This window comes from Camelus dromedarius, chromosome 14 (assembly GCF_036321535.1).
Source record: "Camelus dromedarius isolate mCamDro1 chromosome 14, mCamDro1.pat, whole genome shotgun sequence".
NCBI classification, from domain to species: Eukaryota; Metazoa; Chordata; class Mammalia; order Artiodactyla; family Camelidae; genus Camelus; species Camelus dromedarius.
The window spans coordinates 33,744,687-33,759,520 of NC_087449.1; the positions used below are offsets into that span (position 1 = coordinate 33,744,687).

A 14,834-nucleotide genomic window follows, 5' to 3' on the forward strand; every position below is an offset into this window, starting at 1 on the left:
TACCCCCAGATGTTGACCTTGGCTGACTGTGTTTCCTGGGCTCCTGTGACAGTGGCTTCTGATTGGGTTTAGCCAAGAAGAGACATTGGCAAGTGATTGAAAATGGGGAAAGGGAAAAATCCTGTGTCTGTGTCTCCCCCATCCCTTGACTGGCTGCTCCAGTAGAGGCTACTCCTCTTCTCTGATTCCTGCTCCCATAGTTCTAACTTCCTTTGGCCCCAGTAATAGGTTTTGGTTTTTTTTTCTGTTGATAATATCTGGGTTTCCTCACTATTCTATTTGGCCTCTTTTTTCTTCTATCACCTATATAACCAATTCCCTCTGGTTTAAATGTGAAGAATAGTTCCTGTTTTCCTGTTGGAATCTGGCTGAAACAATTCTGTAAGTCACCATGGACATCCGGGAAGAGTTACACTGTTTATTCTGAGTTGTGGAGATGGGGTGGGAAGAGAAAGGGAAGGCTCTCTGGAATCAGTGATTCCACAGGTGAGTAAAGAAGATGAGTAGGATTAGGAGGAGAGAGCAACAGCATGAGCAAGGCACCAAATAAAAAGGTGTTGATATTTCTGGAGCATAGTGTGAGCCAGGAAGATGAGGCTGGGGAAGTAGACAGGCTGAGCCATGCAGGATCTTGGATGTTAAGCCAATGAGGCTGGGTGTTGCATTAATCAGAACTCTTTCAGTTCCAATGACACAAATCCAAGTCAAAATAGCTCGAGTTATAAGGACAGGTGCATAGAAGAAGCAAATGGAAGAGACAGTTCCTAGAAATGAGACGAGTAAGAAACTAAGAGCCAGGGGTGTTGGATAGATTGTTCACATGAAACCCAAAGTTTCTGAGAATGAGTGCAAGCCTCAGTGGAAAGGAAGACAGCAAATCCCTTGCCAAAATCATCAGTGACCAGAAGGGCTGGTGTTGAAGATGACACTAGATGCAGATGAGGACATTTCAGAGCAGGACAGAGAAAGGATTTGAATGTAAAAGTAGAGGAGAAATGTTTTGTTAGCAGTGTCAGGATGAGGAGAGGTGAACTTAGTTAGCTGTGCGTTTCTGAATAGAATTCTGAGATCAAATTCAGAAGCAGGCAGTGTGGACACAGAAGGGGGCTGTGACAGCTGTCTTTGGACAGAATAGGTAAACACGAGCATTGGAAGGTGAGAACCATCTCAGATTCAGTTAAAGTATTGATCCCTATTACAGAGAGCAGAAATCCCATTGATCTGAAGCCAGTCTGGGGCCAGTCTGATTAATTGGTTGTCATCTTCCAGACCACACTAGAGTCTCAGTTTCTGAGATTCCTTACTAATGAACCTGAGGGAAATGTTACCATCTGGGGCTACTAATGAAGAGTCTTCGAGGAGTCTGACAGTAATTGGGTGGAGGTGCATGTTGGCTTGTTCCGCTAGTAAGAGAGGCCCTTGAGCTGGCTAGGGCCACAAGCTGGTTACCTGAGTCAGAGTTCTCATACCTTGGGTGCCTTTGAGATAACAGTGACGACATCTCCCTGGCATGACGTACGAGCTGAGTTCTCCATGTTTGGCCACTTCCTGTCTCTCCTCTCACCACTCTGAGCTTTCTGCTCTAATGATAACAAACTGCTATGGTCATTCTGGGATTTACCAAGGCTGTTTTTCACCTTCTTATATGTGTTCATGCTGTTCCTCTGCCTGGTGTGCTACACATGCACATGCTCACACAAACACTCACAGCCACATGTCTTTCTCTAGCTGATATCTGCTTAGGAATCAGATTCCTTGGCCCTCAGGCTCAGGCACCTTCTATTTGCCATGATGATTCCCTCACTCCCCACCCTTCCAGCATTTATCACTCTAATATTGTCAATGTGTCTATCTCCCACACTAGACTAGGAGTTCCTCAAGGGTAAGAACTGTGTGTGTCCCACATGGGGTTTATTATGCTTGTTGAGCTGATCTCTCATGACCCTCAATGTCCACAGCCTCCGTGTTCATTCCCACCTACTTTATCCATCTATTCATTCAATTAACACCAGGCACCTACTCCTCTGGCTGGTGCTGGAGCTCAGAAGAATGACATGGTCCCTGCCTGGGGAGCTCCTTGTCAGATGGACTTCCACCATTCAGGGTAACACATGCTATGGCAGAGGGAGGCATGGAGGAGAATGAAGAAGCTGTATCTAAGCTGAGTCCTGAAGAATGAGAATTTAGTTAGATGAGGAGTTTTGCTCAGTTCTGGCCTTAGATTCTCTCATCCACTAACTTTTGGAATCCTCTACCCCTGTCCCCTTGCCATTCTCTCCCTCCATTGCATTCTTGCACAGCCCCTGGTTTGCTCTACCTGTGTTATAGTATGTTCTGTCACTGTCCCAACTGAGAGCGAGAAAAGGAGGCATAATGGGATAGAGCCCTGGCTTATGCCCCATCCCTAAGCCTCGGTTTCCCTGTCTGTAAATTACAAATGATAACCCTTGCCTCACTCCCCTCCACCCCCACCTCATAAAGTTAAAATTGTATTAAAATTGTATTTGTGAACTGTTAAGGACTATGCACATGTGCGAGACTGGCACTCTGATTACTGTGTCTTTTCTCCACAATTTGATTTGATCTTCCCTTGTCCCTGGCACTCAGTGCAAGACCTGGCACAAAGTCAGTGTTCATTAAAGACCTGGCTTATTGATTGACCCTGAATGATGAAGAAAAAGAGGCTTTCCCCTAAGGCCCTGGGGAACATTGGTGGGGCAAGGAAGCTAGGACTCAGGTGGGCTGGGAACATAAGGGAAAGGGTTTGCCACATATTCCATATGTCAATCACTTCACATGCTTTTGTGCATTTAATTCTTATTACCATACTATGTAATAGTCATCCCATTCTGCAGATAAAGTAACAGAGGCTGGGAGAGATCAGTCAATTTGCCTGATGTCCCACAGCTAGTAGCTGACAGAGACTGCATTCAAACCCAGGCTGTCTGACTCCTGTGCCTCTTCCCACTGCCCCCTTGTGCCACAGTCCATGTCCTCCACTCAGTGCCAATTCCTCAGAAGGGATTTGTGCCCCTGGCCTTAGCCTGTGTCCCCATCTTCATCCAAACTGATGGTTTATGCCTATTTACTTCTTTACCTGTTTGCCCCTTTCCCAGGCAAGCAACATAGTCCGCCCTCTTCCCCAAACACTCTCACTTGTAATAAGCCAGTCAAAGTCCAGTTTCATTCATTAAAGAAAAGCTACATGCTGGAGGGTCTCTAAAGCCAACTGGGCTTCTATGGCCTAAGGATAATGAGCCAGCAGCCGCCTCCTTCACATGTCCTCAATAGCAGACACTTCTGCACTTTGCCTTTCTCAGATGGAGAAATGGGCCATGGGATGGGCTGTCAACCAGAGGTCAGCTGGCAGGAATTGTGAGTGCCTTCAAGCCAGGAGGGTGGGGGAAGAGGAGCCTTGTTTGTACCTGGGGGCTTTACCCCTCTCTGTGGACAGTGGGGTAATAGGGAGAAGGGGAGTGGAGGAAAGAGACCCCTTCCTTTGTGGGAGAAGATGATAAAAGAGGGAGAAAGGGATGAAGAGGAGGTGAGAGGAGCAGATGAAACAAAAAGAGCAGGAAGAAACTATCATTATAACAGGCAACTTTCTTACAGAAATGTACCCATCGCCTCGCTGAATCCTCCAACCGTTCTCAGCAGAAAGACGCTGTTATTACTCCTATTTGACAAACAAGGAGTCCGCGACTCAGAGAGGTTAAGTGATTCAGAAAGGTGAATGACATGCCCAGATTCAGACACTGGGGTAGTCAGATAAAAGCAAAGGAGGCCAAAGAGACTTGCAAAGGAAGAAAAAAGATATAATGGCAGCGGCGGGGAGGGGGCTGAGGAAAGTGAAAGGGAGAAAGAGGAAGAAATGGTAGGCAGGGCTGTATCCCATGGACGTGGGAGCCAGCCAAACCCAGATCTAAATGCAGTTTCCACAGCCACGTGACCTTGTATGAGTTGTGTAATCTCTTGGAACCTTCATTTTTCTCATTCATAAATTGGAGAGGATTATATTCACCCCACAAGCTGTTGTGAGGGTTAAGTAAGACAATATTTGTAAAGCTCCTAGCATAGCATCTGGCTTATAGTAGGAGCTCAATAAATAGGGAGCCCAAGAAGTATGAGGAACATACAGGAAAAAGAAGGAACTAAAGTGAAAGAAAGGGAAGAGACACACTTTAGAGGAGAATTAAAGTTGGACTCAGAAGGAAGGTGGACAGACAAAAGAGGAGGCAGTAGGCTGGGGCAGGGACGTGATGGAGAAGTCGGCTTATGCTTCTAAGGGCTGCCACCAACCTGGCCAGGACTCCTCAGTTGGGAAGCAGCTGCTTTGTCTGAATCAGGAGGGTCTTTCTTGTCTCCTGGGACAGCCAATTTCTGTTCATTGTCACAGAAAGGATCTTTAAGGATCTCAAGGTGCAAAACAAGTAAGAATGTCTCACGCTTCAGACGCCATTTTTCCCAGGCCAGTTGTTGGTTTTGTGTGGGGAGGGAGAGATCCAGGGTAATTCTTGGGAATTCAGGGAGGAGGAACCCCACTGAGTGGAGATGAGCCAGTGTGTCTGTGGGTGGAAAGAGCAAATGAAGCTTTGTTTATTCAGCATGGATCTTGGGGTACCTTCCAGAGCCCAGACTAGAGCTGGCCAGTCTGGGGAGAGTGGGAGGTAGGGGAAAAAGGAGGGAAAGCCCTGGTCAAAAAGGGCAAAGCTTGAACTTCTCATACCGGTGACAGCAAGTCAGTTTATTTCTCTGAGCCACAGTGTCAGGATTAGTGAAATGGAGCTGGAGCAGGTCTGCCTGGATCCTCCTTCCCCTGGGGGTGACATGAGGATCAGAAGAGATAATGGGTGTGATCCATGCTCTAGAAACTGAAGTGCTGTGTACACATAGTGAAGTATTCACTCTTTCAGAACACCTAATTACCGCCCCACTGCCCAGCCCTGGGTCAGGCACAGGGCTGTACACTTTACAATGCATTATCGTGTTTAATCCTTGAAATAATTCTATGAGATAGGTAAAATTATCCCAATTTATAAACCAGGGAATTGATTCATAAAGAAAATAGGTGGCTTGCCGGGGCTTATAACACTAGTCAATGATAGAGCCAGGATCTATCTGACTTGAAAACCAAAACAAAGCAAAAAAACAGTGCAGGTAATCCCTGCCCTGTACTGTCTCCTTGCAGCAGAATCCTTTGGAATTGGGCCTCCTTGCTTCACTCCTGAGCACTGGCTGTATTAATCCAGAATATTTTGGCCAGGGGGCGTTGAAGGGAAGGGAAAAATCTTTACTGGAATCTCTCTTCTACCCTCAGGGTTTGACTTCTTTGAAGCCAGCGCCAAGGAGAACATCAGTGTTAGGCAGGCCTTCGAGCGCCTGGTGGATGCCATTTGCGACAAGATGTCGGATACGCTGGACACGGACCCCTCTGTGCTGGGCACCTCCAAGAACACCCGCCTCTCCGACACCCCGCCGCTGCTGCAGCAGAACTGCTCGTGCTAAGCAAGGCCCACCTCCCTGACCTCCGTTCACTGCGGCCCCACACCCACCCTGCTTCCCTGTTACTCTGCCCACCCGCAGCCTAGTTGCTGCTGCTCTTTGCCTGCAGCGGAGGTGGAAGCACTGCCCCGGGATTCTCTGCAGACGGCCCCACTTACAGACACTCAGCACTAGACTAACAGTCAGGTCACAACGTGAGTGGAGATTCGTTTTACAAAAGGAGACTCCACTCTACCAAAGGGATTCACTACTGGCACCTAGAAAGGCGAGTCTCTTTTCTGCCTTTAAAATAAAATTTCCTCCATTGACCAAAATTTGACACCCGCACACACACTTTTCAGGGCCTGGCCAACTGTTTAAAATGAGACCCACCCATATCGCCAATTCATTTAAAGAAGACCTCTCGATACCAACGTGCTTGTTTCCTATCAGGCTCCCTAGGGGCCTTCTTCTCACCACTAGTCAAGCCTTGTCTCTCGAAGCCCTCGCCTGTTACCACGGATGCCCACAGGGCCTGGGGCAGTTGCTGTGGTGACAGGCCAGAGCTAATCTCCAGAGAGCTCAGATTCTAAATGATGCTGAAGGAGCAAAGGCTGAGTCAGAAACACATTTAAAATAAAAAGATTATCCCCTGAAAAATATCAAAGATTCCTGCTGTCTAAAAGAGCGAGTGAGCTCAAGGAAGACAAAGAGAAAAAAGGAGAAACACAGGCACGATAAAGAAACAGGTCACAAATTTCTGATTTTGCTGCTTTCCAGCTGGTTCTTAACTGTGGGAACTCCATGCCATAGGTCATCGGTTCTTAGACTCCAGGAATCTGAAAAATTTACAATTGGTGGGGTCCCAAATTTTACCAAGTCTCACTAGTCAATTCCAATCTTCATATTTCTGACAAGTGGCTGTCAAGCCTCACAGCCAAATCTCTTTCTTCTAAAGCTTACTTTCTAGGCAGGGATGGGAGCTCATTTTCCACATACATCTTTGGGCAGCTCTCAAAATCAGAAAATTTTCCTTTCTTTAAGCTGAAATCTGCCTCCTGGAAATTCTTCTTCCTTTTCCCACCCCACTGTGCCAGCTTTGCTGTCAGAGACTTCACAGTCTCTGCCCTTCTGCCCTGTGACACCTTAGATGGTTTGAGAACAGAGATCATGACCCCTGGAATCTGCCCTTTCTCTAAGTCAAATAGTTCTAATCCCACCTGCCATTCTTCATAGGGTCTTTTCTTTCACGAACCCATCTTTCACTCACTCCTAAGTAATCCAACTGGGAAATACAATTCAAAGCAGAATAAATCTAAGGGGGCATGACCCTGAAAAAATTGGGAAATGTGAACTCAGAGGTCCCAAGCCTAATTTCATTCTCCTGGGAGTGAAACCTTAGTTTCTACCAAAGCAAATGTGAAACCACTTCTGGTGGAAGGCACTAAACTAAACACCCAAAGAAAGCAAAAGACAAAAAGACCCTCTGATACCAGAAACAAGCTGAATGCATTAGCTCATGATTCTAGCTTGTTTGGATACAGGCACATGTTTGGTTTTTAACTGAAATAATGACATGGAGCTAGCAATGATTCCTGGAACTCTTTCCTCCCAGCCCTGGCTCGAATCCCCAGCTTCCCCCTGCACTAACATGCCACTTCAAAAGTCAGTGGGGGAGGAAGGAGAGTCCCAGGTTTTCTCTCCATTTCAATGCAGCTCACTGTCCTAGGAAAGTGCGTCAACAATCAACAGGTCCAACGACTACATAAAGGGACCCTTCAGAGTCAGCTCTATGGAGATGTTGCCTTCTTTGGTGCAGTGCGGAGGACGGAGCTTCGGGCTTGGAATCAGGAAACTCAGACTCTGCCCTTAAGTCAGTTGTGACTATGGACCAGTTACTCCCCATGACTGAGTCTTGATTTTCCACTTATAAAATGAGCAGAGGGGGTGAGGTGCAGGAGGGAGGCTATTTGGATAATCTTTTAGGTCCCTTCTGGCACTAATAACTGAGACATTTTTTCACCCTCACCATTTCAGTTGATCTGCAAAATAAACTCAAGAAGAGGATTATCACCCCAATATCATCGTAGCGAACACAGACATCATGCTTACTCAGTACCAGGCATTGTTCCCAGCACTTAACATGTATTAACTCATTTATCTTTCCAACATCTTTGTGAGGGTGGCACTATGATCATCCTCATTTAAAGACATGGAAAGGAAGGAACAAAGAGGTTCTCTAGTTTGCCTAAGATCACCTAATGAGTAGATGGTAGAGCTGGAGTTCAAACCCAGTCAGTAGGCTCCAGGGTCTGTGCTCTTCACTACATTCTGTACCACATCTCTTATGGATAAACTGTGATCCAAAAAGGTTGAGACTTGGCCAAGATCACACAACTAGTGAGTGTTAGAGTCACTATAGCATTCAATCCCAGGCCATCAGCTTCCACGTCCACTGGAGAAAAGACTGTAAGTCTCCAATCTGTTAATAAATTGATCAACTATTCAGACTAATCTGAGGTGACGGGTGTCTAATGCTTCTGGGAAGGAGTTTCTGAGGCAACCAGGTGCCACGGGCCTGAGCAAAAATTTCCCAGTATTTCTCGGGCCCAAGTGCTGGCTTTCCCGGTACCTGCCTCTGTCAGGCAATTCTTACCTAAGCTCACAAGCGGTGCTTGAAGGAGCAACGTCCCTGCGTCAGCAATGGGGCATCATGGGGGTATAACTTAATTAAGTTTTCTGACCATGGAAGAATGTGGTCCCTTCCCAGGCAGTGGTTCCAGGTGTGTTTTTACACTGTAAAGTCCCATATATGTCAGGGATAATGACTATTTTTCTGGGCAGTAACACCCATCTATCTCAGTACTAGGATTTCAGACCAAGCCCCTTATGACCTCTGGATATTTTAGTACATATATCCAATAATCTTTTCTCTACTACTGAGTATTCAGGCAAAGATTGAAATTTTTACTTAAAAATTCTTTAAAACTTAAGAGCCATTTCAAGGGAATAAGCATCTTCACAACAGATGGAATCAAAAGTTAAATATAATAGTGGTGAACTCTTCTACTGGGCAGCAAGCAGGCTTGCTTGTTAGATGGCAATTCCCCAGTCCTGCTCTGCGACCTCATTTCTGCTGAGTGGAAGGCAGCAGCTTCCAGCTGATTGCTGTGAATGTTCATCAATCATGGTAATAGTGCAATTAGCCACCAAGGTTCAAGCTGCATAATGTGTTAGTGGCAACTCATCCCAGTTTTCATCTTGCTTAACAATCCAAATAAAAGGCAATTTAGAAAAAAAAAAACCTCTTGACCTCTAAAAAGGCAAAAGTAGGCCAGAAGTGCAACACAGTATTGTGGCTATTTACAGAATCTGTTTTAAATGCATGTGTATTTGTAAATACAAAGTGATTCCTGACTTATTACTATCTCCTCCATCTGTAGCATTATTAACTACTAGGAGCAGCAATGGGGTAGAGTGTACTGAATGGTCACAGATTCATTACATATTAGATCTGGAAGGGAACTTAGAGAAAATCTTTTCCAAAAGGAAGGTTGAATTCCAGGGAGACGGAAGAAATTTCCTAAGGTCATTTTGAGAGTAGATTAGTGATGGAACCAGGACTAGGTTCTGGATCACCTCTAGGAAGCAATTCACCTATTCTGTATCTAATATGGTTCTGGCACTATTGAACACTGAGTAAATATATGTGAGAGCAAATAATCCCTGCCTGCAGGTACCTACAGTCTAATGGAGGTGCTGTTTCGGAAATATTATTATCCCAACTTGGCAGGCAAGGAAACATAGCCTTGAAAAAGTTAATATGCCTAAGTCGCTCACTGTATCAGTTGAACTCTCCTGTCTGACTCCTGCTCTTTCAATATTCTTCTTCAGATTGTGTATTTGGGGTGTTGATAGTGACAGACTTCCAAGGATTGTCAGAATTAATTAAACAGCTTCATTTGGGACATTGGTTTTAAAATTGTTTTGTGACTGCATCCTTGTAAGGGCCACAGAATGAAATGAACATTCCCCAGACCTGACCTTCCCACTTCACACTGCCTGCTCCTGCCCCAAAGCTCCTTGCTTAGGTACCAAGTTTCCAACAGTGTCTTGAGGAATGTTAATTTTTAAAATAATTTTTAATTTTTTTCCTTCCAGTTTTATTAAGATATAACTGACATACAGTGCAGCACTGTATACATTCTTTTTGTGTGTGTGGGGTAGGTAATTAGGTTTTATTTATTTTTTTAATGGCAGTATTGGGGATTGAACCCAGGACCTCATGCTTGCTAAGCAAATACTCTACCACTGAGCTATACCCGCCTCCTTTGAGAAATGTTTATTTAAGTATGTTTACCAACTGTTTGGTGTAAGTAGAAGGAATTATAGCAATGAGTGTCCTGGGATCTCACTGATTTCAGATTCCCCATCCCATACCTACACCTGATTACCTATACAGCTAGAGAATCAAGCAACAGCCTATGACTGGGAGTGCCTATGAGATAGGCCTGTTAGGTAGTTTAGATAGAAATGAGCACTGGGCAGGGGGAGAGGAAGGGGAAAGAACAACCCAGAAAATGGCAGTGTGTCTGCATTCAGGGAAAGGGACTCCAGAAATTTTTACTTTCTTCAAATGACGGCCAGTAAAAGAAGCCAGTTAAAATCAAAGCGCTGCAGCTGCGCATGGGAGGGGGACCTGGTATAACTTGCCCCAATGAACCTGCCCAAAAGGGGATGGGCGTGCCAGAGCGCAGGGAACCTGAGTTGTCAATCAATCACAAAACCAGTGTATAAAAACAGTAAAAGCAAAGGAACAGCACAATTTTTCCTCTCTTGGATTGGTCTGCTCCCAATTCTCGGGAGTATAACAGAGGTAATTGTTATTTCCCTTCTCCCGGTAACAGGCCCACTGGATACAAATGCTGTTAAGTGATGTTTTTGAAGGCCTGGATCCCTTACATGAAGTAGGCAAAATTCAAATTTATTCATTCAACAAACTAGTGTCTAATATGTGCCCAGATACAATCGATGGCAAATTAGATACAATCCTTGCCTTCATGAAGCTTATAGTCTAACAGCTTGCAGTTTAGTCTAGACATTGTGAAATAATCACCCAATACAATTACAAAGTGCTCTGAAGGAACAATCTCATCATTCTATGAGAACACAAAACTGGGAAACTAGAATCACCTTTGTGGAGCTGTTTCAGGGGCCTGAGGGAGACTCCACTGCCCCCAAATACCTCCAGTACCCATTGACCATTGCTTTACATTTCTCAGTGAAGCTTTCTTCTTTTAGTTCAGACTGTTGATGGCTGATTAAACACAAATCCTCCAAAAAGAATAAAGGTTAGAGAAAGAGTATCTGTACCTGTGAAACATCTTTAGATTCCTGGTTCAGAGTTAATTGTCCTCTGAGGGACACAACAAACCATTCTAAAATTTAGTGACTTAAAACCACAAACATTCATTATTATTCATGATTCTATACATTGGTTGGGTAGTTTCTCTGGCTAAAGCTAGATGGTCTAGAATGGCTTCATTCACACGTCTGGGGTCCCAGCTGATGTGACTATGGTGGGTGAGGTCTCTCTCCATATTCTTATTCTCCAGAAGGCTGCCCAGACTTGCTCACCTGGTGGTTGAAGTTTTCCAATGCAGAAGCACTTTCCAAGCTTCTGTTTGTATCACGTTTGCTAATATCTAAATAACTAACCCAAGTCAAATGGCCACACCTAATATAAAGAGTAGAGAAATAGATGCCATCTCCTGATAGGAGGAGCTGTAAAATATTGTGGCCATGTTTCAGTCCACCAAAGGAAGCAACCCTAAGTATCTGAAACCAAGTCTAGTAGATTTCCCTGGGTCCTAAAGCCTGATTCTGAAGATAATCTCAAAGAGAAGTGTCACAATGGCTTACAGCAGGGCAGTCTCATCATTTGTCTAGTTGTCCAAAGGGTCTAATCAAGACATAGCTCATGGAGTTTTGATGCTTGCTTAATAGCTTATCTGGTTACTTCTTAGCTACCCTCTGAGGGATGAGTTTGGCTTCTTATTGCATAGGATTCACTGTAATAATGGTTGGGATTCCCCTTTGAAGTTCCTGGCTGGATTCAGTATATGCAGAAGAGATGGCTAAAAGGACAGTTGGGCCCTCTGCTCTAGCTATACTTCCTTCCTTCAAGACCTCGTCTAGTCCATATGCTTGAGATGCCATATCTTTGGTAATAACATGTATATACAAGTGCCTACTAGACATCTCCATGTCTCAAACTTAACACGGCCACATTGGAACTCTTGATTCTTCTACAACTTTAACTCCAGTCTTCACAGAAATCTCAGTATCATTCTTAATTCTCTGCTTTTCTTTCTCTTCATGTTCACACCTAATCCAACAACAAGTCCTATGACTCTACTTCTAAAATCTATCTCAAGTCTGCCAACTTTTCTCCATTTCTATTGCCATGACCTTGGTCCAGGCCACCATTGTTTCTCCCCTACCTACGAGGTACCACAGGGCTCATAACTAGTTTTCCTGCTCCACACTTGCTCACCTACAGTCTATCTTCCACAGAACAACAATCTTTTAAATATATAAATGAATGAGCAGCTCAGTAGCACTAAAGATTACTTCAATACCACACATGAAAAGAATCTAGAGACTTCCATTATTATTCATAATTATTATTTTATCAATTCTGTTTCTAGCCATGAATCTGTCCCTCACTTGCTGTGGGACCTCTGGTAAATCATTACTTTTAATGGCCAGCTCCCCTCATTTCTTCTGGAAATAGCAACCTCTTCTTTTGTAGTACTACTAATTCTTCATCTAAACCAGGTAATTCTAGTGAGGACTGTCAGTAGAGGGTGCATGTGATCAAGTGGTGTCAATCAGAATCCTTCCTAGGACACTGATTGATTTTTTTTCTGACTGATTTTTTCTTCTTCTTCTTTTTTTTAATTTGGGGGGGTGGTTATTAGGTTTATTTATTTTTAATGATTTTTTTTTAATTTAGGGGGGATATTTATTTATTTTTAATGGCAGTACTGGGATTGAACCCAGGACCTCATGCATGCTAAGCACGCACTCTATCCCTGAGCTATACGCTCCCCTAGAATTTTCTTTTTTTTTGTAACTGAAGCGATTTTCTTTCCTTTTGACTGGCAAATACATGAGGATGTCTGCTGTAAGACTGACGGCCTAACCTCAACCCAGGTATAGAATGCCAGTCTGTTGTAAGAGAGAACATGCTCATCATGCAGAGAGAAGCACAGACATAAGATGACATAATGGGTCCTGTGGCTTTCCTAGCCTTGAGTCCGGCTTCTTGAGGTTTGGCTGGTCACCTTTTTCTTTGATTCTGTTAGACAGCTCACTATATGTTTCTAATAAAACCTCCATTTAGCTTTGCTCATTGAAGTTAGGTTCTTATCACCTGCAACGAAAATATATTCTTTCCTCTTTGGTTCTCAGTTTTCTCACTGCTCCAAATTTTTAAACTCTGAGTCTTCAGAAAATCCCATTTCTATGGACTTTCTGATCAAGACTTTGTATAATCTGAAACAAAGCCTACTCTCTTCACTATTTTTACTTCTTATACCTGAATGGATGAGGAAGAGGAATTTTGCAGGGTAAAAAGCAGTTCTTCATGAGCCCTGATGACAGTGCAGGCAAAGGTTCCTATGACTAGGTGACTGGTCCACACAGGATCTGGCTTCCCAGGTACTGAGAAACTACACAAAACACCTAACCCCACTGCCACTAGTCCTCCACATCTGTTCTTATTTCACTGCCAACTTGGTGACACCCACATCTTGAAAGAATATCACTGAATGGACTGAATTGTGTGGCATATGCTTTTGCTTTCTTCTGTTCTGTCATTTTGAAGTAGCCAAGCAGCAATACCCAAGTAGGAAGTCTCTTGAAGGGAGATCTGATTAACAGGGTTTCCTTTGCTTGATGTAAATCATGCAATAGAAATGCAAGGTAAGTCAGCAAGTGTCTGGGGGTGTGATTAGGATTCCCAGCTCCCTTCAGAGCCTAGAGCATCTCTTCTGGGGGTTTACCAATGGATTGGGATAAAGCTAACAAGCTCTGCAGCCTTAGTGAAGTCACTCCCCATCTCTGGGCTTCAGGAACTTACACCAGATGGTTTCTGCTGGCCCTCTTGGCACTAAGGCGCTGTGATTTTATGCCCATTTTCTATAAGAGCTGCAAGTGGCAAACAGGCTTTTGGCAGGAATCCTTTCACTATGAAAGCCTCTTTTCTCCTTAGGTACAATGCAAACACCCAAGGCTATGTGACACCCCCCTTATCACTCAGCCAGGTTTGTGGCGCTGGTTTCTGAGGCTGTCAGAAAACATTTAGCAATTAGTGCATCTGGATGGTCCATGACTATCTTCTGGTCTTTCTCAGGCCAGAGGGTCCTAAAGGGCAACAAGAGAAAGAAAGAGGAGAAACAGAAATCTCTGAGCTGACTTATTAAGAATGGAGAACAGACCCATGCATTTGAGAAAAGACATTGGGGCAGCCATGTTTAAGAGGCATAAATGCATTCCAGTTTAAGGAGGACTTAATTTATAGAGCACCAAGTGTGTGCCAGGCTCAGCTGCACAAGATCTTTCTGAGAACAATCTCTATCATGCAGCTAGAAGCCTGGAAACTAAAGGGCTGAGAGATCTGCATGTGCTGAACTGTCTTCCAACTCCCCTCAACATCAGACCTGGGGATGAGGACTGAGAAGGCAGTATGGTGAATGGTTGAAGAGCATAGGGCTTTTAGTCCAACTCACCCAGGTTCAGTTTGGTTCTAGTGACTGGTTGTGTGACTTTGAGCAAATTACTCTTGGAGCCTCAACTACTTCCATGTAAATGGAAAAATAATATTCACCTCAAGAGGCTGCTGAGAGGATTAAATGCAAGAATGGTATAAATAAAGCCTTTAGGATAAGGCCTGACACACAGTAGGTGTTGACTTGTGCTACACACGGTCATCACAATCAGGCAGAGCAGGGAGAAAATCCAATTCAGGATTCTTGTAAGGCCACAAGGAGGAGAGATGGGAAAGACCCAGTATAAACACCATGAGGGAAAGAGCAACTGGAGGGTGAAGTGGACCTGTAAGTAGGAGATGGAGCCTGGACTTGGAAAGTGGATCAAAGTAGAATCTCATCAGGAACAAGGGAGGAGAATCCAGGAAAATGGCCTTGAACTGCTCTGCTGCATGATCTTGTTAGATTAGCATCCATCAGATACTTGACAGAATGAAGAAACCAGCCTCCAGGAGTGAGGAATAAGCCAAAAATGAAGTTGAGAGTGTTCTGGAGCCTTTGTTAGAGATGCCCTCCAAT

General features: G+C 44.3%; 1 protein-coding gene across 1 annotated transcript in view; it reads left to right on the plus strand.

The window, feature by feature from the left end:
- RAB3B (RAB3B, member RAS oncogene family) overlaps positions 1 to 9,449 on the plus strand; it is a 59,284-nt gene extending 49,835 nt beyond the window's left edge. The window contains exon 5 of the mRNA XM_010984745.3: positions 5,318 to 9,449. Coding sequence (XP_010983047.1) covers positions 5,318 to 5,505 — 188 coding nt within the window. The 3' untranslated portion in view covers positions 5,506 to 9,449. The remainder of the gene's footprint in view (positions 1 to 5,317) is intronic.
- Positions 9,450 to 14,834: the final 5,385 nt, after the last annotated feature.